We start from the raw sequence: 26,334 nt of genomic DNA, 5'->3' as shown, positions 1-26,334 counted from the left end.
CCGTTCACGTTGACGGCCCCCATCGCCCCTGTTCTAGCTTTTCTTCCTAATTTCCTGGGCTTGGGGGACGCGATCGCCCGGGGCGACTTTGAACGTGAGGCAGAAGGAAGCCCATTCCTCCCGCGCAGGGATGGCATTCAAAAGGCGGCGTCGGCCGAGCCACTTATGGTTCCCTCTTCCTGGTTACGTGCGTGCACGCAGAACCCAAACCTTCGCCCGCGACTCCCGCTTCTCCAAAGGATTAAAGGGCTTGGCAACGCAACGCGATACGTGTCAAACGGAGCGCGCCTCATGGCTGCGACAGAACCTCCACCATCCGGGCTCTGACCCTCCCCGTTCCCTGCACTCAAGGCGCATGCGTACTGCAGCTCCCCGCCGTGGCTAAGGCTCCGCCCCGAAGCGGGCTGGCCAATCGTCTGGCTGGCCACGCCCCCGCCCCCTCCTTCGCCGCCTGCGGCTTCAGGTTCCAGGCAGCACGTGTCAGTGTTTGTGTACGTGCTGTGGCCGCGGGGCTGGGAAAGTTCCGGCAGTGGGGATTAAGCTGCTGGGCGCGGTGGCCAGGGTTCGGCCAGCTAGTCCCGGATCTTTAAATTCTCCGCACTGAGCAGGACTGTGCACTCTTACCTGCCAGTCTGCAGCGAGTGCCCCCCAGCTCCACACTCCGGGGACTCTTGTCATCTGCTTTAGGCGGGAGATGCTGTTGCTTGACTGCAACCCGGAGGAGGTGAGACTCGGGTGGGTTCCTTTTGTCCTGCAGGCTGAACCTTCCAGATGTCCATGCGCTCGGGAGCGCTAGTGAGGGGGATCGTGGACTGACCGCCGGGCCCTGCCAATTCCAGCCTGGCCGGAGTGGGAAGGGTTTTGCAGTGGGGGAAGATGGTCACGGCGGAGAGGGATCAGGACTGGACAGCGGAGAGAGGCGCTGAATCCTTTGTGTTCCCGCAGCTGGACAGTCTCAAGCTTCTGCTGGCGACCGGGGCTTCGGTCAACGCACCTCCGGATCCCTGCGAGCAGGCGCCTGTCCACTTAGCCGCAGGTGGTGGCCTCGTTTATTTTCTTCTCTGGCAACTGCAAACAGGTGCTGACCTCAACCAACAGGTAACTAGGTAACTGATTGTTGCTGTGTACAGCCCTCCCCTCCACCCCGAATCCACACAAACATTTCCTAGCAGCCAGAACACTCAGTTTCACTTGTTACAAACACGTCTAAAGCAGGAATGTCCACTATAAACACAAGACACGTAATTTAGAAATGTTTAGTATTCACATTAATAAAGCAAAGCAAAACATGAAGTTAATTGTAGTAACACTATTCAAAATATTTTAGTATATAATATAATAAAGTATTGACATGCTATTTTACGTTTCCATTTCATACTATCTTTCACTATCTTTGAGGCAGGGTCTTGCTATGTAGCCCAGACTGGCCTAGAACTGATGATCCTCCTGCCTCAGCCTTCCAGGAACTGGGATTACAGAAGTGTACCACCACGCCCAGCCCGTTTTTCAGAAGTAGTAATTGTTACATTACCAAGTCTCAGTATAGCATGTGAGGCATGCCGAAAACCATTATAGCTTTATACAGGACTTTTTTATGGTAGTTTTCATCTTCCACTGAATATTAAAGGTTGTGTACCTTTTGACTTCGGTAGAACTTTATTTGGCTTGCATTCACTTAAATTTTAATGGCTGTGTCTGCACGTTTTTATTAATTAAACATTTGTACTGGTTAGTACACTCCTTAAAAAAAATCGAATGAAAAATTCAGTCCACACAAGAATTTTAACTGGCTTCCTCAAATAGCTAGTATTAGACTCACCCACTGACTTTCACAGGAAGTGTTTTTGAGAGACACTAAAATATGCTGTCTTGTTCTAAAGGACATTTTGGGAGAAGCTCCACTTCACAAAGCAGCAAAAGTTGGAAGCTTGGAATGTCTCAGCCTGCTTGTAGCCAGCGATGCCCAAATAGAGTGAGTATAAAATCAGTGGCTTCAAATTTTGTATTTTGTTGGACTAATCAGCCTATTGAAGCTTAATTCTATGTGATTTCAAAAGTAATGCTTGCCTAATTTTTAACTTAGTGTTATCATTCAAATGTTTACCTAAGCTTTTAGTGATATTTAGGAATATCAACTAGAGTAAGTGAAAAATGGGTTCTGAGCAACCAGAGGTGCAGTTCTGTTCACAATGGCAGTATTCCACTTCAGCTTTGGCTTAGGAAGATCCATTTTTTATTATCATGTTATTGTTTTGCTGGGGTACATTGTGACATTTAAAGAAGGGCTTACGATATATCACAGTTGAATTCACCCCTCCATCATTCTCCTTTATCTCCCTTCCCCCATTCCTGGAGTAGTTTCCGCAGGTCTCATTTTTCCATTTACATACATGAGTGCATAATTCCACTGCATTCACCCTCCCACTCCGTTTCCTTATACCCTCCCCCCTTCCACTGGAACCAAGCCCTGGACAGGACCTATTTCACCTTCCTGTTCTGTTTTTGAAAAAAAAAACATTTTTGTTTGTTTAAGATAGCTCTACAGGAAGTTTCATTGTGACACTTCCATGTATAGTATTGTAACCTGAAAGGAAGACTCATTCTATAGAATTTTTCATTGCCTATGTTTGGGTACTCATTCACTGTATTGAACACCAAATACTGTATATTCATTCAATAATGAAATACAAATACAGTGGAATGCCTACTCTGTGCTGAATCTGCTAGCCACTAGGGATACAGTTGTGAGCAAAAGTGAATTTTCCCTGGCATTATCTCCTCCTTTTTTTTTTTTTTTTTTTTTGATGCTGGGAATTGAACAAAGATCCTTGATTGTGCTGTATTCCCAGCCCAATACCTCTTCTGAGCTGTACTCTACATAGATGAATCCAAAATTCTTGTTAGACAGAAAAGAAAGACTGAATAATTATCAATATTTATTTGACTCAGTTTTTGTCTAATTTCAGTTTATGTAATAAGAATGGGCAAACAGCTGAAGATCTTGCTTGGTCATGTGGATTTCCAGAATGTGCCAAGTTTCTTACAACAATTAAATGTACACAGACAATAAAATCAAGTGAACAACCCAATACAGATCACTGTGTTCCAGTACTCAGACAGAAACGGAGTTTTGGAAGTGTAGATAATACAAATGTGAAGCGGAAGTGTTGGTAAGTAAGTCACAGCTGCTTCTTTCTTCCCCAGCAGTCTCTTCCAGCACAGAATTTGTTTTGTTTAAAATATCAACACTCCTATTTCTAGTATTATCTTTTTGTTATTTATTTATTTTTGGTGGTACTGGGATTTGATATCAGGGCCTCACACTTGCTAGGCAGGTTCTCTACCTCTTGACTCATGCCTCCAAGCCATTTTTTTTGCTTTAGTTATTTTTCAGAAAGGGTCAAGTTTTGTTTTTTTTTCCCAATTGGCCAGACTTCAATCTTCAGTTCTTTTACCTATGCCTCCCTAGTAGCTGGGATTTACCTTTTAGTTTTCATTAACATTTGATATTGGTTACAATCACTTCTGCTAGATTCTGGAGAATAGAATTTGTCTTGCATGGTAGAAGTTTAGGGAGGAAAACTTTAAAAAAAAAGTTTTTAATGTTAACATGTTTTTTAAAAACAGATGTCATGTTGGTTATGAAGAAGTTTGAAGAAGGGCTTCATTCTATCAGATCTACAGGTGAAGGCTTTTGGCTTACCTTATGTGTTCAAACTCCTTCCAAGAAGGAGGAAAACTTTCTTCTGAGTGAAGAGAACATTTATGAATACATGTGTTTACATGCCTATGATATTCTGGTTGTGTGTGCTTCCTCTTTTAAGTTATTAAAGGAATGTCTAAAGAAAAAAAAATCTCTCTGTGCATGCTTTGTCATTTAAAGGATAAAATTTCCATGAAGTATTTATTACTTTTGAAAAAAATCATAGTTAAACTATTAAACTATACCCAGGATGTAATTTAAATAATTTTTTATTAACAGATTTATAATACCACTTTTTTACAGTTTTGAAGTCCAAGATAATTTAAATAGTATTTGGTCGCTGAGGAAGACATAAGTTATAGTAAGCATCCTTGTTCCAAAAGTCTAGGCCCTTCCATCCACACCAGCCCTGGATTTGGGGGAAGGGAAAGGAAAATCTTTACAAAGTTATAAGACTACATGATGGAAATTGTAACATGAAGCTCACTCAGTAGGACCTTGGAATAAGACACAAATACTTACATAATTCAAGGGTTTTCTAAGTGAAGAAAGAACAGTAACTTTTTGGGTCATTTTAGCACAGACTTTTAAATTTTTAACTTTACAGTATTTAATCATAGAACTCATCAAAATAGAAAAACTTCCTTGTAAGTCCAGATACCATACTTTATTAGTTCTAAGATATACAATTAAGAGCTTGGTAACTGATAACTGTAATAGCACAGTTGGCAGTCTATTTTTCCTAGTAGTTCATAAAAGACTGTAGAAATATACTGGGTAGCATCTTAGATAGGATGAAATATGGTAGTGAGAAACCTGAGCTTGCTCCATGAGTTGCATCCTATGTTCTTTCATTTTTCTCATGCTATAACCAAGTTCACGTTCATTCTTCATGTCAGTATTAATCCTTTTCTCCAGCAGAGAAGTTACTTTCAAACAGAATCTCCTTATGAATATGAAAGCTTATCACATTTCTTCTAAGGCCATTGATCTACTGTCTTAAAGAAGAAAAAGCTCATGGCTGGTCTATGTCACATAATTCTCAAGTATTTCTTTGAGAAGTACTTGTAAGGCTATCTGAGGACTCTTAAAATACAGATGACAAGTAGCAGTCTTGCTGTTTTAACCAACTCTGAAGCCGATGGGCATTCTGGCAGGGCCTAGTGTCTATGGAAGATTGCATATTAGCTGATTGTTAGAGTGGAGGAGAGAGGGTTGACTGGAGATGTTCTTTCAATTTTGTTTTTGGTTGCAAAAATAAGAAATATTATAAAAATTCAAGCAAGATCAAAATTAAAAAAAAAAAACCCTCCACTTGTTCAACTGCTCCTTAGGTAATCACCATAAAGTTTAGATTATTGTCTTTTAGGCCTATTTCTATAAACAAATTTGATGTCCTAAAATCTGCTGATTTTTGCAATACTGGGGTTTGAACTCAGAGCCTCATGCTTGCTATGCAGGCACTCTCACCAATTGAGTGGTTCCACCAGCCCAAAAGACTTTTTTTTTTTTAAAGAGATATGAGTGGGGAGGGTGCCAAAACAAGTATATGTATGGGGGGGATCATGCTTCTCTTTGAGATGAATTGGCTGGCAATGTTAAACAAGAAACAGCCATGCAGGGTAGAGTCAGGACTTGCCTGCCATCTCTTGGACTGTTGGAAGCAAGTGGCAGTCAAGGTCAAGGTTCTAGTGATGGTCTCACCTTGGCTTCAGAGTTTCTTCATTTATTTTTCAGTACTGAGGACTGAACCTAGGGTTTTGTGCATGCTAGGCAAGTGCTCTACCACTGAGATACTTCCTCAGTTACCAGTTGCCCAGGCTGTCCTTGAATTTGCCATCTTCCTTCCTCAACCTTAAGTAGCTGGGATTATAGATATGTGCTACTATGCCTGGCTTTTAGTTTCTTGTATGGACTAATAGATCAAGAGGGTTTCTGGTGTTGCAAACTTCTACAGAAATATAACTAGCAAAGAAGGAGACTGCAATTCTCAGAGAAGGTAACCAGGGACAATGGCTTCCTCTACTAACTGCTTCAGGAAACCCTATCTAGATAATATTCCATCCACTCCAAAGCCCCTCAAGCCAGGCAGCCAGAAGAAATTGTATTACTTATAGCCATTCCCCTGATGAATCCACTCCTCTCTCTCAGCCTTTAAGATAAACTCTAAACCCTGTGCTTTGCCTGGCTCACATGACTACCCTTCCTGACTTAGCTCCTGCCTGCCCCTCCTGCTGCCCTCCTCACTGCCAGCACTGGGCTCCTGCAGTTCCAAGAGTAGGCCATGTTTTCCTTTCACTGCCTCCTCTAGGTGATCTTTTTGCAGCATTAGCTTTGTAAACCTGCCTTAGGTACCACTGCGTTTGTTCTTGAGAATCCTTTTGGTCTCTTCTCCTCTGTCCTCTCCTAGACTGAGAGCTACTTAAAGACCTTTTTCTTAGTGCTTAGGCTAGCAACTGGCAGGTACTGGGTACTTAATAAATGTTGGATGAATGAATACTTTGCTACAAAAAGAGTAAATGATGCTACTACATTCAGTAAGATAATGTACACCAGTCAAAAACCTTTCAGAGACTTAAAATTCCAAATGTTTTGAAAGGGAAAAGAAAGCACTTAAAAATTTAAGAATACTTATAGCCTGTTAGTATTTACTCATCATTAACAAGACTTTAGTAACTTAAGATGTGAGAGTTCAGCTAACCCACACACCAAGAGCTCTTTAACAAACATATTAAGACATTTTATCCTTAGTGTTGAAGCAAGAAAATGTAGGTACATTCTCTGTAACTTCTGAGAATACCTCAGCAATGAATTTCAATGTTATGCCATCCCATTCTCCAAGAGATCTGCTGTACAAATCATGACCTAATTAAACTACAACTTCAAGTTCAGAGAAACCTTTTTTGGTACTAATTATCTTGATTTAAGTGACAGCATGACAAAAATGAAGAGTAATTGGTAAGACTAGGATAAAAAGGTCATATGCATTCTCTGTAATTTTAATATGTTTGGTAAAGAATTTAAATATTGTTTAAAATTCAAGTTAATTATGCCTTACAATACTTGCCTCCTAAAGACCCAGTACTAATTTTCTTATGAGAATAAGTAGCCTAATTTAAATTTATACCTCCTTTAGCTGATATTGTAAGCATTAACAAATACTCTTAAATCTGCCTCAACTTCAAATCCTTTATAGAATATAATTAGATTATATTTATATTAATTAAAAGTAGCTAATGACTAGGATGATTAGCTATTTTTTGTTTAATTCTAAAATTACAAGTTTTTCTATTCCACTCTCCTATTTCAAGGCCGTGATAAACCTCAATACATTTCTTTTTGCAAAGCTCTAGAATCTCCAAAGGAATGTATCATGAGCTTTGTGTTCCATTATCAAGTTTAATAATTGAGAAAGTTTTATAAATTTAACCTAAATTTTGTCTTTTGTGATTTACTTTGTTCCTTTTGTCCTCCCTGCTCTTTGTGGTACTGGGGATTTGAACTCAGGGTTTCACTCTTGCTAGGCAGACGCTCTACCACCTGAGCCACTCTACCAGCCCATTGTCCTCCCTACTCTTGACAGCCATAGAATACCTCCTTACAGTGAGGATCACTACCCTGGCTTATTACCTTTCTGTTAACAATCTGATTGTTACCCTTCATTTCTGGGTTCTATGCCTTAGGTCTAAATTTGTATTAAATGAATACTTACCTTTTCCAAAATAACTTGCAGATCTTCAGCACCTGTATAATGTGGGTCTAGAATCAGAAATTTTATCTGCCCTGTAATCTCATTCCATGCAACTCCTAGTATTGTGTGGGCCAAAACTCCTCCCCCTATTGAAGAAATAGGAAATACAGAAGGCAGAAATTAATCTCATCTGTTCATTCAATTCAAATTAAAAAACTGATTATTTTGCCTATTAATTGATCTGAAACATCATTAAAATAGTATCCTATATTGTAAAAGATCATGATGGCAAATATACTTTGAAATGATAAGATCACATCTTTGACACATAAAAATATAATCTTATCTATAATCGTGTAAAATTTGTATTACACTGTTACATTCTTAGAATTACCTAAAGTGTACTTAGCAAGGACCACAGAGGGTCCAAATTCCTCCAAACATAGTAACAGTCAGGACTGGGGTACCTTTCACAGTAGCTGGTCCTGCTGCACCTGCTCGAGTATCTCTAGTAGTCCAGCCCAGCCAATCATTTGGTTCTCTGGGATATGCTGCTGACATCGGCCAACCTCCATTTCCTACGTACTAGTCTTAGGTTGACTTCTGTCATTCGAGGACAAGCCTTGTTCTTCACAGAATCATGCATCTTTAGATCAGCTAATTCAATCATCTTATTTTACAAATAAATCCCACAGAGGTAATTTGCATTGTTACACAGCCAGCCAAGTTAATGACAGAGCCATGACTTAAGATGCTTGTCAAGTGACCATCACCTCTTTTTAATACTACTTTTTGCTCTTTAATACAGTTGTTTTTCTTCCCCTTAGCTTTTACTTCTGGTTATCATAGGTTTTTTTTAAAAACTTCTCCTCGATTTTGGAAATTAAAAAAAATCTACTGGTCAGTATGTATGGTGTAAAAGTTCATTTAAAATGTTTTAAAATGATTTATTTTATGCAACATTATATTCTTATATTAACAAGTTTTACTTATTCTCCACTCTAGCAAAGAGCCCAAGATGTCCAAACACCTCACCGATCATTACTGGTGTGCCTTCACTCTGGAAATGATTAGCCAGCTCCCGTCCTTGGGATGCCATTTCTGAACCTTGGCTAGAAAGAAACCATTTTTCATTAGGTAAACTACTTCCATCATGTGGGTCAAATGAGTTTGGGGAGTCAATGTTTTCTGCCTTTTTGTCATTGTTGTCTTTCTGATTTGTTATTGAAAAAGAACTAAGTTCAAATAAAAATTAAGTAGGATGGAAGTGACGCAATTTAAAGCAACATAAACTGTAAATATGTAAGGCCACTAACTGCTAGTAATGACGCAAAAAGATTTTGGTTTTCTGATTCTAGAATTGTATAAAGAGGCTCTGGATTTTTTGTTTGTTTGTGATACTGGGGTTAGAACTCAGGGGTTCGTGCATGCTAGGCAGGTGCTCTACCACTTAAGCCATACCTCTAGACTGAGATTCTGGATTTTTAAGACAATACCGAAACTGGTCACCTTGTGACTCCTGGAGGGCTCTTATGGGTAGATTTAAGTATCAGAAGATGCATGAGGTTAAGCCTTGGGTTCTTTTCTTCTTCATATGGGACTTTGGAGTCTGTGTTTTTCTCATCTTTAAGACCAATAATACCTGCCCTATCTATATGATAGAGGAGTGTCTAGGGCTAATATAATGCCTGTGAAGCCAATGTGAAAACTGCAGTGTCTTCAATTATAATATATATTTTAGGAAGTATTTTGATGTACTATGTAATTTTTACTTTTGAAAAGACAAAAATGGACTGGTGAGATATATTCCTCTACTTACAGTAAGGTTATGTCCTAATAAACCCATTGTAAATTGAAAATATCCTAAGTCCAAAATGCATTTAGCATACCTAACTACTGAATACCACAGATTAGCAACCAGTCTACTGTGTTTCCCCTTGTGATGAGTGACTACCAGGGAGCTAGGACTTGCTGCCACAGCCAGCATCACCAGTGAGGATTGTACTGCACATCACTGGCCAGGAAAAGATCAAATTCAAAATGCAAAGTACAGCTTCTACTAAATTTGTATTGCTTTTGCACCATTATGAAGTTAAAAAAGTTGTAAGTTGAATCATTTTAAATTGAAGACTATCATCTATCTATCTATCTATCTATCTATCTATCTATCTATCTATCTATCTGGTGTCACGTAGTCTAAACCTTCACTCTTGCCTTAAAAGGTAACTATAAATAATGTTTTAATGTACAAAAGCTTTTACTTTATAAACAGAACTGCAACTGAATCTGCCATATTGGCACTGATTTCCACAATCACCCTAAATTCTAATTGTGAAATCAGACCTATTAAAGTACTTGGACAATAAGGGTATTATTGCTATAGTTACCATTGGAAAATATATTCTAAAACATAATCTTATACTGAAAGGAGTAAGCTAGTCATGGTCTGAGGAAGTGATACTCATTTCATTCATATTTTTTCATTTTAATATTAGAATTGTGGAAAAGGTAAAATGAATATATTATTTGAACACACTTTATTAAATATCTTAGGAAGAAAAAGAGCAGGAGGCAAACAAAGGTCAGTTACAGGTCAACATTTGATTTTCTCTTTGAAGACTTTTTGGATATTTAAGCATTAAAAAAATCTATAGATTTTTTATATATAACTTCAATCAAAATTTCTAAATCAATCAAATTCAACATTTCTAAGTTTTCCTACTATAGGCTAAAATTAGGCGTAGTCAATGCAAGTATATATCACAGTTTATTCTTAAACTCAAAAGTCTTTTTTTAAAAAAACAAAAATTTGGGGTTAAAAATGAGATTTATAAAGCAATGAAATAAGGAAAAAGAGGAAGAAGTGAAAATAATGAGGAAAAAAGATACCATTTTTCTATTATTTTAATAAAAATAATAATCTGCCTCTTTGAAATGATTTCTCTGATTTCATGAAGAGTCCTTACCTGACAAACAGTATTTTTGAAGTTATACCAATCAATTGGTTTAGTACCAGCTGTACCTCAATAGATCCAATCCATTGCCGTGATCCCACAAATGAGGCTGGTTTGTCACCGGCATCAACTAGAGCCTTTGTATATTTAAAAATATAAAAAAAAAATCCATACACAAGACAACTATTAAAAGTTACATTTAGGACATTTTTCCTGATACCAGTACAAGAATATTTTTTTCTTCAAAACAGAAATAAACTGGGCGCAGTGGCTCAAGCTTGTAATCCTAACTACTTGGGAGGAAGAGATTAGGAGGATAGTGGTTTCAGGCCAGCCCAGGCAAGAAAACTCCCCATGACACCCTATCTCAACCAATGGCTGGACACAGTGGCACAGGCATATCATCCCAGCTATACAAGGAAGCACAAACTGGAGGACTGTGGGGCAGACTAGGCTGAGCATAAAGTGAGACCCTATCTCAAAAATAACCAAAGAAAAATAGGCTGGTGTTGTGCCTCAAGTGGCAGAGCACCCGCCTACCAAGTGCAAGGCCCTGAGTTTAACCCCAGTACCACAAACGAACAACAACAACAAAAATACGAAAGTAGAAAAACCTCCAAAACAAAAAAGTGCCCACCATGAGGTAACACTGCTAATGGTATATTAAGGGCTAATGAAATGTACATTTAATTCCAACTTAAAATGGCCCATTCTGTACCTCCTGAATTTCTCTGTGTGTTGGAATGGACCTCTCTGTGTATCCCTGATGTTTGAACCAAGAGCAGATAGTCTGCAGCGATCGATAAGCACAGCCCCAGCCATTGTCATCGATCCGATCCTGCATGTAATGATGATAACCATATGTGCCCTGGACCACATAAATCTATGTAAAAAGAAATATAGTAAAATGTTAAGACAGAAGTCCATATTCTATACATACACTTGAATCATGTTTACTGTTCTGAGAGCTAGACTGTTACTTTAGAGCCTTATAAAAATGCCTTCACAGAACTATTGTTTAATAATATATCCTCTTGAGTTTTTCTTAAAGGTCCAAAGTCCTTACCAACAGACCAAGAAAGACCTGCCTTCTTGCCTCCTTTCCAACTTTATATCCTATATTTTTCCCTATTCCTTAATTTGCTTTAGCTCCAAATATATCATGGGCAAATCTGACCTCAAAGCCTTATGGTTCTCTTGGCTGGAAAGACGCTTTTCCCAAATAATTTTACAGCTTGTACCTTTTCTTCAATCAGGTCACTGTTCAAATATCAGAATTCTCCCCCTGACCATCCAACCTAAAAATGACATCCTCACTCTCGCCTCCCACCCTGTGCCTCAGTTGCCATCTCTGTTCTACAAATATGTATGTGTATATGTATATCAATATATACACTATATATACACACACATATATACATCTATATAGACACATAGAGGTACATGTATACATAGACACATCTTTGTATGTTTATATATAATGTTTATACATTTACTTTTCAAAGCAATTATCACTATTTCACATACAACCTATTATCATTTTTAAAAGATCTGCCTATACACACTAATATGTGAGCTTCTGAGGACATGTAGTATCTTATTCATTTCTGAGCCCAAGCTTCCAGAGCAGGCTGGGTATGCAGCAGATATAAATGTTGTTGAATAAATGATGACTGAATAATAAAGGAAGGAATAAAGGAATGTATAAACAAACCTAGGAAGAGTCCATATAATGGGACATAGGAAGAATGCTTCTGAAACTTTGTAAACCTACCATTGACTCAGCTAAGGGATGTTATTCAATGATAGCATATTATCATAAGTTCTTATTTGTAGTATCATGCTAACAATGTACATATCTTTTTGACAAACCAGTATTATTTTAAAAAAATTAGGTGAGAATTGTGGGCACAGATAAAACTCTCACAAGACAATTGGGGAATATATATTTTGCTCAAGCACAGATAGAAAATTTATAGTTACAACATTTTGGCAGGTAAAAACAATTGGCTTTTCCAGAATGATACCTATGTCCTAATCCCCTTGAACCTATGAATGGCACCTTCTATGAAGAACCTCTTCTCCCCCAGAAATATCTGCAGTTGTGATCAAGTTAAGGACCTTAAGATAGGAAGATGGGGAGATTATTCTGGACTATCCAGGCAGGTCCAAAATGCAATTACACATACTCTTATAAAACAGATTCTAAGGGATATTTGACACTGGAGGAGAAAGCAAGTGACTATATATAGAGACACAGATTAGTGATGTGGCCACAAGCCAAGGAATGCTAGCAACCACCAGCAGTGGGAAAGGTAAAGGATGGATTTTCCTCAGTCGTCTATGGCTCTGTGGATACCTTTATTTCGACTCAATGGTGCTAACTTTGGACTTCTAGTCCCTACAACTGTGAGACAATATATTTTTGTAGTTTGAAGCCACTAAGTTTGTGACTGTTACAGCATCCATAGGGAATATCAAGACTTAATAAATTTCAGGGCCAGTAGCCTTTAAAAATTATTTTACCAGTAGGCAAAAGAGTCAGAAACCAGTAGAGAAAAGAAAAATGAATAAATAAATTTAGATATATTTATTCATTAAGATTCTAAATAATATATGGGTTAAAGAAAAATCATACTAGAAATATAAAAATACCTAGAAGTGAACATAACTAACATCCTTTAAATTAAAACTACAGAATACGGTAAAAGCAGTGCTTCTCTAGAAATTTAAAGCTCTAAATTACAAAATAAAAAAGAATAACAATAAGCTAACTGTTCAATTTAGAGAAATTAGAAGAAACACAATAAAGTAAAACTCAAAAATTAATGAAACAGAAAACAAAATTTATAATAGATAGGGTCAACAAAACCAAAAATTTAAAGAAAAAAAAGCATGAAGAATCAAAAAGAAGCATTTTAAGAGGTATTAAAACTCAGGTAAATATAATTTACAAAATGGAAAAGTCCTATAACCATTAACAAAACTGAATGTTATGAGAAATGTTCCCACAAAGAAAATGCTAAGTCTAGTTTTTCTTTCAGGTTAGTTTTACTGAATGATCAAGAAAAGTCCTTAAAAAATAGGGAACATTCCCCAACTCATTTAATGAGCCAGTATATGTCACTGATACAAAAATTGAATAAAGACAGTATGAGAAAAAAAATTATAAGGTAGTATCAATCACGTGCATGCAAAGACCTTAACAAAATATCAGAAAATTAAATCCAGCAGTGAATAAGAAATGACAATAATGAGTCACAACTGAACCAGGCTTATGTAATGAATGGGAATCTCTTATTGAAGGGAGATTTGTGCGAGGTTTTTAAAGATAAATAGCATGATATTTACTTAATTTTCTCTGAAATGGCTCAGAGAAAAACAGAAAAATGAAGAAAAAACATATAGAAAATGTTGACATATAGCAAAACAGTTGCCTGTATGTACACATCAGGAGACATGTAAGAGAATGTTCATAGAGGATTGCCTAATAGCAAAAAACCCAGTAAAAATCGCACAAAGGAATATCATACAGTAATAAAGACCACTGAAGTGCAGAGAGACAAAGTACCATGGGTAATCTTAGATATGTAATACCAAGTGGAAAGCGAATTGCAGAAGACAAGGTGCAGAGCAATGCAATTTTATAAAACTCAACAAGTGAACATTGCTGAGGTGACATACATGTGCATACAGTGGAGCTATCAGAAAAATAAAAGAGGAAGGGGGTGATAAGTACCACTCCTTAGTACATGTACAAAAACTGTTTCCGGACTTGCTATAGATACAAAGTCCTTACTATAAAATGGCATAGTACTATTTGTATAGAATCTGTGCACATCCTTCCATATACTTCAAATCATCTCTAGATTACGTATAATACATAAAACAATGTAAATGCTAGGTGGTTGTTATATTGTAATGTTTAGGAAATAATGACAAGGAACAAAGTCTGTATATATTCTGTACAGATAATTTTTTTCCCAGAGCATTTTCCATCTGGGTTTGATTGTATCCACAGATGCACAAATTGCAGATACAGTATTGGAGTATGGATGGCTGACTATGTAAGAATTCTTCTTGGGACTATGTTGGGGAGGAGGGAGAGGATAAGGAAGTAGCACACAGATTGGTAATGTCCTAGTTCTTAAATTAGGTAGGCACTCCTATGCTTTGCAGTCTACATAAATGTTATATGCACAGGTCAATATTAAATAATAAAAATATACAAATGCTTTTTTGTATCTTTGCAGTATAGAGAAGGAAGCCATTAAATTGTCAAAAGTCAATCAGGATCCACTTAGTACCTTATGGATATTAAGGTTCCTTGTGAGAAACTATTAAGAATCAACATTGAGTGTATTATAAAATATCTATATGCACAAGTTTGAGAGAGAAAACATTTATGTTACAATCTACTAGAAAATATATCAAGAGTTTCATTGTTTGTTAGAGACTCAAGTTTTATATTCCCTATTCTATGATTTCATGGAGTAAGATTTTTAAGAAGGAATAATTTTGCTCTCATCTTCTCAAAATAAGCAAAATCATTTCACTGCAACACTGACTGAAGACTCGTGTGTGCATGGAATGGTGACTGATCAGCCAGAGTTCTTTCTAGGAAAAGCTGGCCTGTCCATATCCAATCGGATGAAGTTGTTGTCTCAAGTACATACTGATGGTCAAGATTAAAGGTGAGCCCCTTATTCCTCTAGAGTTGGTATTATATCATATAGTCATTTTTAATTCTTAAGATTTTGTTATAAAGCCAATTGTGGTGGCTAACACCTGTAATTGTGGCTACCTGGGAGGCAAAGATCAGAAAGACTATAGTTTGAGGCCAGCCTGAGCAACAGTGAGACCCCATCACAAACAATAAAAAGCTGGGCATGGTGGTGTGTGCCTGTCATCCTAGCTATGCATGAAGCATAAATAGGTTTGTGGTATATAGGCTAGCCCAGGCATAAAAGCAACCCTCTATTTGAAAAATAACTAAAGAAAAAAAAAAGGGCTGGCAGAGTGGCTCAAGTGGTAGAATGCCTACCTAGCAAGTATAAGGCCCTGAGTTTAAACCCCAGTACTGCAATAAAATCTCCCTACAAAGTTCCTGGATATTCAGAAGGTATTAAAAAAAATGCCCTGAAAAGATGGCCCATCAAATTTTTCTTTGGTAATCCAAATTGGAAGTTCAGAGTAAACCTGGCAGTAAGGAGCAGGGAAAAAGCTGAAATGCAGCATATACTGAGCAGCTAGTGAAGAACAGGAAAAGTTATACATAAGCTAAAACAATGAGGGTACAGAGGTATGAGGCTGAGAAAAGATGGAACAGGTCAGTCAGGATCAAAAGCATACACAAGGCCGGGGCATGGCTCAACTGTTAAAGAACATCTGTAAGCACAAGGCCCTGAGTTCAACAACAGACCAATCCCCTCTCTGCCACCTGAAAAAACAATTCTCTTAATCCTTTCAAGAGACTACAGCATGAATAACCATAAACTGGGTGTCTTATAAAAGCAGACACAAAGAAAGCAATGGCATGCCATCAAGGAGCCCATGTAGGTCCTGAGGGAGACAGCTCTGGTCACAGGCCTGCTCTGGTGCTAAGAGGACCAGCTGTATTAGTACTCTCACTCTTGGATGCTATGAGGTCCTTTCTTACTGTCCTAGATGTACCTTTGTTTAACACCTTTCTCCACCCTGTCAATTTACTCTTATCTGAGCTACTTATAGTAAGGGTCTATCCCTTGCCACCAGGCATATGCTGTATAGAAAATTAAGTCTTGTCCCTTATTTAGACTTGTCCTACAGCATGTTTTGGGTAGACTATGCCCTTAGTTAGCATGATTTCTCATGTTTAGATGAAAAAATGGGATAAGTCCAAATCAGGGAATGGAACTTTAGTAAGAGAAATGTGGTATACATTCTCTTTTCCTGACTTTTTTAAACAAATGTCATTGTTTAAGCTATCTCAAACAATGACTGCTAAAAGAAATAAGTGACATATTATTTTTTAGAAATAACACATATTAAACAATACTTAAAATTTCTCTTCAACAAAAAACAACTAATGATATTAGTGGTCAATTAACTCTCATAGACAATTAGTTAAACTCACCATACCAGTCTCTATGTTAGGTGGATTAAGATAAGTATGAGGATTTCTAATGTAACCATCTTTGTATGGTTCATCTGGAAAATGATAAGCATTAGACCTTTTGAAATAAGGTCTGTCATGAGGCAGATTGAAGACATCATGTAACTCCTAAAAGAAATCAGAATCAACATACAAAGAAAAAAAGTTAATGAGTTAGATTCTTAGCTAATAAATTCAAACTAAACAAATGACTAAACAACAGGGCTGGGTACAGTGACATAGCTTGTAATTCCAGCTACTTGGAAGGTGGACATAGGAGGATCATGGCCCAAGGCCAGTCCTAGAAAAAGTGTGAGACCCTATCTGAAAAAGCAAACTAAAAAGCAAAAGAATGAGGGTGCAGCTCAAGTTATAGAGCACTTGCCTAGCAAGCATGAGGCCTTGACTTCAGTCCCCAATACCCTCCCCCCATAAAACCAAACTGACTAACCATAAAAAGTTATAAAACAGAAAATGAACTATATTGATTACAAGTTTTCAAACACATGCCATTTAATTAATTAAGGTTGGAAGGTGGGAATAAAATTAAAATCAAACAAAACTTTATGTATATAAACATAAAAACTGGAAGGGAACACAGGAAATTGAAAATAACTTGTTAGAGTGAGAGAACTGTGATACTTTAAACTTATTCATTATAACATTATCAGTAAAATACATAAAGATTGGTTTTGAAAAGGCTTATAAGTGAGAAATTATAATTAACATGATAAAATACCAAAGAATTTGAAAAATCATGCTTAGAGTGCCTTACAAATATAAGGAGTAGGGCTTAAATTGCAGAATAGAGCCAGGTGCCGGTGGCTCACAGCTAGAATCCTAGCTACTCAGGAGGCAGAGATCAGGAGGATCATGGTTCAAAGCCAGCTCCAGAAAAATAGTTCTGAGGTTTTGAAGCCCTATCTCTAAAAAAACCCATTACAAAAAAGGGCTGGTGGAGTAGCTTAAGGTATAGGCCCTGAGTTCAAATTCTAGTACCACAAATTAAATAAATTGCAGAGAAGAAGTTGGTGGTATAAAACCAATCAAAGTGGTATGAAAACAAAAGTATACATTCATGTTTAAAATATGGTATTTTCTCAATTTCATAAAAATATGTAATAGTCAATTTTTAAAGTTGACATGTCTCTTATGCATTCTAATGGTTTGAATAGATGAGCTCGTGCTGTGTTGCCTCTGCAAATCCATTCACCTCACACCTACAGAGCAGCGCAGAGAGTTGAGAGTGCCATGCCCCTTTTTAGGGGAGCTTCTCCCTGGTGTAGTTTGATGGGTGTCATATCAAAAAGATGTACTCTGAAAAGCAGTCATTTTGTCATTTCTTTAAATGCTAGACATATTTTCTCCAAAATTCCTCTAATAATACCCAAATAACCCTACTTATTGTAGAGTATTACCATAAATCATAATCAGAACTAGCGTAAATTCTAACTTTCCTTCCTTAGTTGTGACTTTGTGTTTTTCAAAAATCTGAAAGTAACAGAAGGGAAAAGGAATTTGTTAACACTCATCAGCTACACTAGGCACAGAAGCATTTCATTTCTATATTTCACTATGAAAAAATATAAAAATTCATAGACTATATGAACCAAATTAAGCATTTTAAATTAAAATTTTACATGTTACATATTACGCCAAATCAGCATTTTTTGTTAATGATACCTAAAGAAAGAAGTTCCATGAAAACAGAAATTAAATACTCTGAAAACTAATATTCTACTTCCATACTTTTAAATCAGATTACAAAATAATTTCCATTTATTGGAGATATGTAATTAAATATAAAGTTGTAGGAGGGTGAAGTTGTGGAAATATTATGTACTTGTGTATGTAAATGGGAAAACTAGATGTGTTGGAATTGTTTTAGGAATGGGGGGAAGGGAGAATGATGGAGGAGGTGAATTCAACTATGATATATATTATAAGAACTTTTATAAATGTCACAGTGTACCAGCAGTACAACAATAATAATGAAAAGAAAGAAAAACAGAACAACTTGAAAGTTAAAAAAAGTACTGATGGTCATTAGAACCGGTTTTACCTTCCTGTAGGCTTGCAGCTGACCATCTGGAATTCCTGATGGATATGAAATTGTAATAAGACTCTTTTCCCCTGGCAATAAAAAGTGCAATGGTTCAGGGACCACAATAGAAGTTCCTTTCATATATCTCAAAATGCATTTTTCCATATCAGTGAGTTGGTTATGAATCACACCCACCAGAAGTTTACGAACTCTGTGGGAGAAAACACACAAGTGCATTAATAAAAGTTATAGTGGTTACCAAGTGAAAGTGTAGAGCTAATATATCCCCAATATAATAAAAAACTTGACTGGACTGGGTTTGTTAAAGGAAATCTAAATTATACAAAGTAAAAGAAACTGTACATTTTCTCAGAGTAAACAAAGGGAAACCTTTTGGATTTAGGCAGGCTATACTATACTACTAGGTTGATAATAAACAAGGAGTACAACATAGTAAAACCACCACTCTGGATACACCTACTTAATATTTAAAAAATGGACTCTTATTACTTTGGGGAAGGATCCTCATTTAATGTGGAAGTAGTACTATAAAAATACTTACTTGCCCCATGTCTCTTCTGGAGCAACAGATAGAACTGCATCAACGGGTAAGGTCATATTTACATAGTGGTGTCCTCCACTTTCTCTTTCAATGATAGGGGTTACAGCTGCCAGTGAGGTTGACATTTCCAGCATAAGATCTATGTTTACTATTTGACACTATATAGATAGACAGTAATAGTCAACTTAGGGAACATTAAACACTAAACATAAAGGGTAAGTAAAAGGCCTTTTTAAAAGACAATACAGGGCTGGAGGTGTGGCTCAAGTGGTAGAGTGCCTGCTTTGCAAGTTCGAAGTCCTGAGTTCAACCCCAGTCTCACCAAAAAAAAAAAAAAAAAAAAAAAAGTAAAGCTACATTAAATTGTCTAAAAGCACAATCTTTTCTTAAAAAGAAATTTCTTTCTTGAAATCTTTTGTATGTGTGTGTTCGTACGCATGGCGCTAGGGTTTGAACTCAGAGCCTTAACACATTTTAGACAAGTGCTCTACCTCTGAACTACATCCCCAACCCTTAAAAGAAATTCTTTTCTGTTTCAAAATAATCTGTGGAAAGAGGGAGAGTGAGTAAAAAGTAAAGATGAAATCACACTAGCCATGTGTAGATTAACACTAAAGGTAAGGGCAGTTTCACTGGGTCCATTCTCTCCACTTTTATATAGGTTTAAAATATTTTAAAAATGAAATGAGCACCTAAAAATAACCACAAACCAAAGAATCTTTAAATAATATAACTACATATCCCTGGTTTAAATACATCAAGAACTGTAAACAAACATTGAGCTTTACCTAATAGGCTTCATTTTTACAGTGTATGGAACACATCTGAAAGTACTTTCTGTGCACTGAACAAATTTAGTAAAATAGAGGCTACCAGCAGAAGTTAGGAGCTCCATAAGGCTGAAGTAGAATTTGAGGCATCAATAAGATTTACTAAGATAAATATGAAAATGTGTTATGAATATGAATGTGTATGTACAGTATTTGTGTATGTGTGTGCTTCATGGAGAATGACTGATTCCTGAGTTAGAAAAGGGAAAGGACATGTTGCTCCTGGAACATCTTATAGAAGAAAGTAGGAAGTACTCAAAAACACAAGTGGCAGCTTGAAGAAGCTTCTGTTGGCCAAATCTTGGAAAATGTGGGTGTCAAAATAACTAATGACAAGAAATGTACAATCTACTGCATAAAATAAGAATCCATGAAGATAAAAAAAGAAAAAAGGAAAGCTCTTTTTTACAGTATAATGTTATCCAATAAACTTAGAAGAAAATGATAGACTTAGAAAAGTCACCATCTTCCAACAATCAGATCAATATTGGATTCTGGCAAATTTCATCAATGGATGCTAAAAGTTGTGGTTAAAATCTGATGATATATATATATGTAGTCTTACAGTATCTTTCCATGAGATACTAATTATAATGAAAATATAGTTCCTTTACAGTACAGAAAAAGTAGTGGGTACCACCTTAAGAAGGTGATTAATATTAACATCACCAATGACACGAACAGATAGCATCTGCCTCTTTAATATGTGTGCTGAGAAGGATGTAACATCTCTCCTATGATATTCCTGCAAATAATGCAGGAATCTAATAACAATGAAGCAGAAATCAAACCCAAACTGGGGAGCATACTACAAAATGGCCACATACTCCTCAAAATGTCAAGGTCCAACTCTTGATAATGTTCAATGCATTCTCTCCAGCCCACAATTTTTTTTATACTCCACATTTGTAAATTTAACAGCTCATCAGTACATCTCAGTGGTGTCTTATGCATGACCAAATCTGACCTCATGTCTTTCTCATTTCTATCTTTGTCCAAGCAAGAAACTGGTTATGCTATATCTAGTTAGTTTACAAGTATAATCCATTGTATCCCCTAAATCTCTCATATTCAGTTTCTCCTCTTTGTTTCCACAATTAATGATTTAGTTATAAAAAATATAAAAAAAAATTTAGTTAGGTCTCTCCAACCTCATCCCCTTCCATTCTCTGCCTAAAAACTACTGCTGCAACACCCTGAAAAATCATGGTAGTAATAGTAACTTTGTACAGCTCCATGCCTTAAATAAGCGAATCCAGTTTTTTAATCACTAACATCTGGCAAAGTTTGTGGCACATGGTAGGTACTCAGTAATATTGGTTCAAATAACAGTAAAACCCAAATATTAAATCCTTTAATATTTGTTACCTTAATCATGTTCAAGAATGGATCTTTTCATTTACTTTTAAATAATTTGTAAATGTACTCAATTTTGTTTTATTACTTTAATTTGTTTTATTTTTGTGGGAGCAAAGACAACACTTAAAAAATCTAACATCTGTATTATAGCAAGATAAAAGTTGAGGTATGTAAAACAGTCCAACTACTTTGGACTTCAGTATTCTGACCCATAAAAACAAGAGGTTTAGATGAGATCATCTTGAAGAATTTTTATCAGTAGAGAAGACAGATGATTTGCTTACCGAGTCTGATAATTTTTTGTCTTTCTTTCTCATGAATTTTCGTTTTGTATCTTCTTCCTGCTCAAATCTAAATTTTTAATACACAAAGACATTTACAAATATGGAATGATGTTTTGAAAGCATTTCTAGAAACCTTTAAAAATACTCACTGAATAAAGCGCATTATGTTCTTACAAGCGGAGCTATCAGTTAGTTCTCCTGGAACAGTGTTTATGTCACTGTTAGGCCATACATACACTGAACTGTGGCGAATTCTAAAAACAAGCGCATCTGAAGAAAGCTTGGTCGACAGGTCACTCAACACATGTTTTAGTGCCTTCTTGATAACAATTTCTAAATTAAAAGAATAAAAACAGAAGTTAAGAAAAATCTTAAACTTCTCTGTTGAACACATCCAAATGTACTGACTCTCAAATATCCACTCCCCATTTCAATAATCTTTTTAAAAAATTGAGATAGAATTTACAGATCACAAAGTTCATTCTTTTAAAGTGCATAATTCAATAGCTTTTAGTATATTCTCCGATTTTACAATCATCACTATGTAATTTCAAAACATTTTCATGACCCCCTCAAAAATCCTGCCCTATTAGCAGTCACTCTTCATTCTCCTTCTCTTTTCATTCCTTATATTTCTGAGCCTCTCTGTGGTTCAAACACCATGGATCATACTTTTTATGAATGATTTCATTTATCACCAAGGTATTAACTATTATCCTTTAGTGACATCACATTCTCTAGCTCCAACTTTGGCCATTCTTCCCTCAGTTCCAGACTTAACAAAAGGCATTTTAGGAATTTGAACTTGATGTCCCACTGGCACTGCAAAGGCGACAAATCTCAATCAGTCATGATATTGCTCCTCTAACATTCTTTATCTGGGTTTGCAGCAGCCAAAATCAGGAGCAGGAAGACATCCTAGAGTTTGCTTTATACAAATCCTGTTTATTTTTTCCCACATACTTCTGGTACCATTTCAAGATAATTCAGTATTTAAAAGAATAAGGTCTAGAGACACAGTTATGTATAGTTGTATGGCTGCAATGTGCGATTCTGGGTACATCACTTACATTGTGCTCATTGAGGATATTTACATTTATTGTGACAACTTTCTTCAAGAGGGAAGTAAAGTTTCTTAAGGAGAGGGGTCTTTTTTTCTCATTTGCACAGAGTTGTTCCATAGGTTGGTAAGAGTGCTATAACACAGTGTCTAAATTTAAATCCATTTAATCCACTTACTAAATGTATAATCTTAGCTTACTTTCCCTATCTCTCACTCATTTTCATTTGCAAAATGGAGAGAATCTCAGTATACTTTATCATCAATTCTATAATAAAAAGGCAGAATTTTTTGGAAGACCTACCATTAGCAGTTGCTAGCTGAAAAGCCAGATCAAGGCCTCCTCTTATTCTGAAGAGTATATCCATAGTTTCTGAAATCACCTAGAACAAATAAAACCAAAATTCCTTATGAAGAAAACAAACTCATCCTCAAATAAATTAGAATCTACTTGAGTTTAGTAAGGCATTAGTTAGGCTTGAGTCTTCAAATTATTTTATGAGTTAATTCCTTATTTCATACAGAAATAAAGCAAACCTAAATTTTAAATTTGGGTTTTCCAACCTTTATTCTATAACAAAACAATGTAGGGGGCTTAAAATTACGATACCTCGACTGCACCTCTGGAGCTTCTGATTGATTTGTCTAAGTGGGTCTTAGCACAGGGATATTAAAAGCTGCCTCTACTCTCTCCAGTGCCAGTGATTCTAAGGTGAAAAAGGCTGGGAACCACTGCATCAAGATGCTGTTTCCAAACAGCATCTTGGTGAGTTTAGCAATGCCATGAAAACAGTGGCAGAGAACAAGTTTGAGAATGTGACAAGAGCACTGTGCCTAACATGATGATACCTGTGGGCAAGACAATGAGAGCAAACTAACAAATTAGTGACAGAATATAAAGTAGCAGAACTCTTCTTACAAGGTGGCAAATAGTGATTTTGCATTTAGAAACAGTCTAAGAAAATCTGCAAATCACACAAAGATTAGGGTATATAGATGTTAACCTAACTGCCAATAGCAAAAGATTGGTTATGATTATGAATATCACACAGTTAGGAAAAGTTATTTCAGAGAAAGAGTAAACATTGTAAGATAATGCATACCATTTACAGAAGGAAAAAGCACTTGCAAAATGGAAATGACCAGTAATTATTAACCCGAGTAGTTGATGATACAACAAATGACCTGTATCATGGTGTGTGTGTGTGTGTGTGTGAGAGAGAGACAGACAGACAGACAGAAAGAGAGACTCAGAGAGAGAGAGAGACAGAGACAGACAGGAGGGAAAAGGAGAGGGAGTGATTTAAGGAGAGTTTTCAAAGATTTTTATCAGATTCTCAAAGTACATCCCAAACAGGCTTAAGAATCACACTACACTACTCTGAAATAAATGAGTAATTACTAACACTCATTGTACTAAATAACTGGACATTGAACTTATATTAATTTTGATCCTCAGAACCTTATGAAGTAGTACCATTACAGTTTTTCTCATTTTGCAAGTTCCTGTTCAGATTTCTTTAAGAGTTCCTGCTTTTATTTATTCTACAAATTGCAATCTGTTGAGAGTTTATACCTTCTGACCTAATTCTACTTCTGGGAATTTATTATAAGGAAAACAAGAAAGTTCAGGACATATTCAGTTTCAATGCCATCCATTTACCCTACTATTGTTTAATCACAGCAAAAACAAACAAAAAAATTGGAAACCACTGTGATAGCTATCAGTCAATTAAGCCAGGTGTGATAGCCCACACTATAATCACATCTATGAGGGAGGCAGAGGCAGGAGGATTGTGGTCTGAGGCTGGCAGCAAAAGCTGGAGATCCCATCTGAAGAATAAACTAAAGCAAAAATGGCTGGAGGTGAGTTCAAACTCTATTACTGTCAAAAAAAGTCACTTAAATAGAGTAGCACTATCATACAAAATTGTATGTTCCCATTTGAATAAAAATATTTAATGAAATGGAAGACAGAAGTTAAAAAGACAAGCAAGAGGAAAATTTAACTCAGCTACTTACTGTATGATTTTGTATAATTTAATCACTTGAGTCTATTTTCTTGTGTAAAATTGAAAAATAGATGCAACTTCCCAGTGTTGTGAAGATTCCATTAGAAATCATATGTGAAAGCACTAGACTCATCATGGACTTCTGAAGAACCAATTTTTAAGATGAGATCTGAAGGGTAAGTAGGTAGTGGTAGGAGTCAGCATTTAAAGGAAGTGTTGGGGCCAGCTTGGCTATTTTCCTGGGATTTACTGTGTCTGATATTCACCTTGGTTTCCCCACTGTGAGTCTACAAGCAGCTTTCTGCTAGCTCTACAACACTGTAGCCACCTGCTAGCCTTGCAAAGTTTCTGGCAACTGTAACCACCTACTAAAAGGGGGAGGGATGTAAGGTGGAGATAAGGGGCAAACTCTGTATTTAACCAAGCCCCTGACACAGATCTGGGTTCAGGGCTTTGAGAAATTATCTCCCCCGAGTCTGCTAGCTTACGCTTGCTGCAAAAATGGTCTCGGTGACTTTGTTTCCCTTGTCATTCCCGCAGCAGAAGGACAAGGATTGGAGGTATAAAAACTCATTCCAGGCAGGGGCCCGGCCTGGTGAAGGCCTGCTTACATGACCACTAAGGAGAATACCCCAAATGGTTAGATTTGATGGTGGCAAGAACAAAAAGTGACAACAGAGACATTTAGAAGTGGAATCCAAAGGACTTGATGATTGAGCAAGTGTTCAGGAGTTGACAAGAGGAAGGTGTCTGGGTGATTTCCAGGTTTTGCAGGCACAACACGGGTGGGTCGTGCTGCCTCTGCAGAGATGGGCATTCTTGGAGGAAGAGCAGGTGCAGGGTGAGTGGAGATGGAAATGGAGAGTCAGTTCTGAACCTGCAGAATTTGAAGTACAGGTCAGCTATCAAGAGGAGGTACAGTTAGCACATTTGTGAATCTGGGACTCAGAAGGTCCTCGCGGGAGATAGAAAACCGGTGGAAAGTACAGGGTGTAAAGCATCCCTGAAGAACACCGGCTTCTAGGATGGGAATAGGAGGACCTGGCTGGGTATGGGACAGGAGAGTCGGCATCATTGAAACTAAAGAGAGAATACTTGAACAAAAGTGACACGCATCTTTCCCAGTCAAGTCCTCCTTCTCCAGACCCTTCAAATAACGCCAGTGCTTCGTTTTTAAAATACAAGGAGGAGGAGCAGGGAGCGCGTCTGAGGCTGGGATGCGTTTCTGTGGGGGTCAGTTTTCTTGTGAGCGGAGAGGACTAAGGGAGGACAGCCCTGACCACAGACTTCGCAGCTGTCATGGTGGCCCAGACAGGACCGGCTTCTTTCAGGGGTTGGGAGCTGTGCTCGTGCGCATGCCAAAATCCGAAGGGAAACCCAGGGGCCTTTGACAAGCAGAAGTACTTACCATATCCGCGACGAGGCGTAGACATTTGCGTACAGGCTTGGCGGGGAGGAGGTGGGGGAAGAAGGGAAGGCGGAAGTGACGTCACCGCCGACAAAGGGGCCGGCTTGGACGGATTGACTACAACTCCCAGCATGCCTCGGAAGCATACGTCACGGAGCACACCACACAACATCTCCTCGCCGATATCTAGAGGAGCGGGAAGCGGAAGAGTTATTTCGATAAAATCTTATTGTTTGAATCTTTTGTACCCTAAAGACATTCATGAGTCTTTTAGAATGTTCTTCGATGGTGTTC

General features: G+C 37.2%; 2 protein-coding genes across 5 annotated transcripts; one reads left to right on the top strand and one right to left on the bottom strand.

Moving 5' to 3' along the window:
• The first annotated feature begins 470 nt into the window (after window positions 1-470).
• Window positions 471-19,439, top strand: Ankrd37 (ankyrin repeat domain 37). 2 transcript variants are annotated; one of them, XR_012441523.1, is made up of 6 exons: window positions 471-724; window positions 946-1,098; window positions 1,881-1,972; window positions 2,967-3,170; window positions 3,628-3,684; window positions 8,400-19,439. XR_012441523.1 is itself a non-coding variant. In XM_074054853.1 (5 exons), coding segments are annotated over exons 1-5 (480 nt in total). In that variant the 5' UTR covers window positions 472-694; the 3' UTR covers window positions 3,629-3,854. The 2 variants fall into 2 exon arrangements, 1 of the variants encoding a protein (XP_073910954.1); XM_074054853.1 differs by lacking the exon at window positions 8,400-19,439 and having other exon boundaries at window positions 472-724; window positions 3,628-3,854.
• Window positions 3,955-26,186, bottom strand: Ufsp2 (UFM1 specific peptidase 2). Of its 3 annotated transcripts, XM_074054845.1 has the most exons (13): window positions 26,041-26,115; window positions 24,643-25,509; window positions 22,925-23,003; window positions 21,710-21,893; window positions 21,561-21,627; window positions 19,088-19,245; window positions 18,544-18,736; window positions 16,464-16,610; window positions 11,067-11,231; window positions 10,361-10,485; window positions 8,430-8,506; window positions 7,416-7,540; window positions 3,955-4,112 (listed from the first exon to the last, which is right to left on the bottom strand). In XM_074054845.1, exons 3-13 carry the CDS (start codon window positions 22,986-22,988, stop codon window positions 4,026-4,028), a joined length of 1,392 nt encoding a protein of 463 aa, XP_073910946.1. In that variant the 5' UTR covers window positions 22,989-23,003; window positions 24,643-25,509; window positions 26,041-26,115; the 3' UTR covers window positions 3,955-4,025. The 3 variants fall into 3 exon arrangements, with proteins under 3 accessions (XP_073910946.1, XP_073910945.1, XP_073910947.1); XM_074054844.1 differs by lacking the exon at window positions 24,643-25,509 and having other exon boundaries at window positions 26,041-26,186; XM_074054846.1 differs by lacking the exons at window positions 19,088-19,245; window positions 21,561-21,627; window positions 24,643-25,509 and having other exon boundaries at window positions 26,041-26,186.
• Window positions 26,187-26,334: the final 148 nt, after the last annotated feature.

The sequence above is a fragment of the Castor canadensis genome, chromosome 14 (assembly GCF_047511655.1).
Source record: "Castor canadensis chromosome 14, mCasCan1.hap1v2, whole genome shotgun sequence".
NCBI lineage: Eukaryota > Metazoa > Chordata > Mammalia > Rodentia > Castoridae > Castor > Castor canadensis.
Note: the sequence above shows the minus strand (reverse complement) of the source record. Positions and strands in the feature narration are given on the sequence as shown.

Excerpts from the sequence above, each read along its gene's own strand:
- Ankrd37 (XM_074054853.1), top strand. The coding sequence starts at position 695 with ATGCTGTTGCTTGACTGCAACCCGGAGGAG. Across the intron at positions 725-945 it reads TTGACTGCAACCCGGAGGAG|CTGGACAGTCTCAAGCTTCT; the intron begins GTGAGACTCGGG and ends GTGTTCCCGCAG. Across the intron at positions 1,973-2,966 it reads GCCAGCGATGCCCAAATAGA|TTTATGTAATAAGAATGGGC; the intron begins GTGAGTATAAAA and ends GTCTAATTTCAG.
- Ufsp2 (XM_074054844.1), bottom strand. Across the intron at positions 18,737-19,087 it reads CCAGAAGAGACATGGGGCAA|AGTTCGTAAACTTCTGGTGG; the intron begins GTAAGTATTTTT and ends TTTCTCCCACAG. Across the intron at positions 4,113-7,415 it reads TGCAAGTTATTTTGGAAAAG|GGCTGGTGTGGATGGAAGGG; the intron begins GTAAGTATTCAT and ends CCCCAAATCCAG.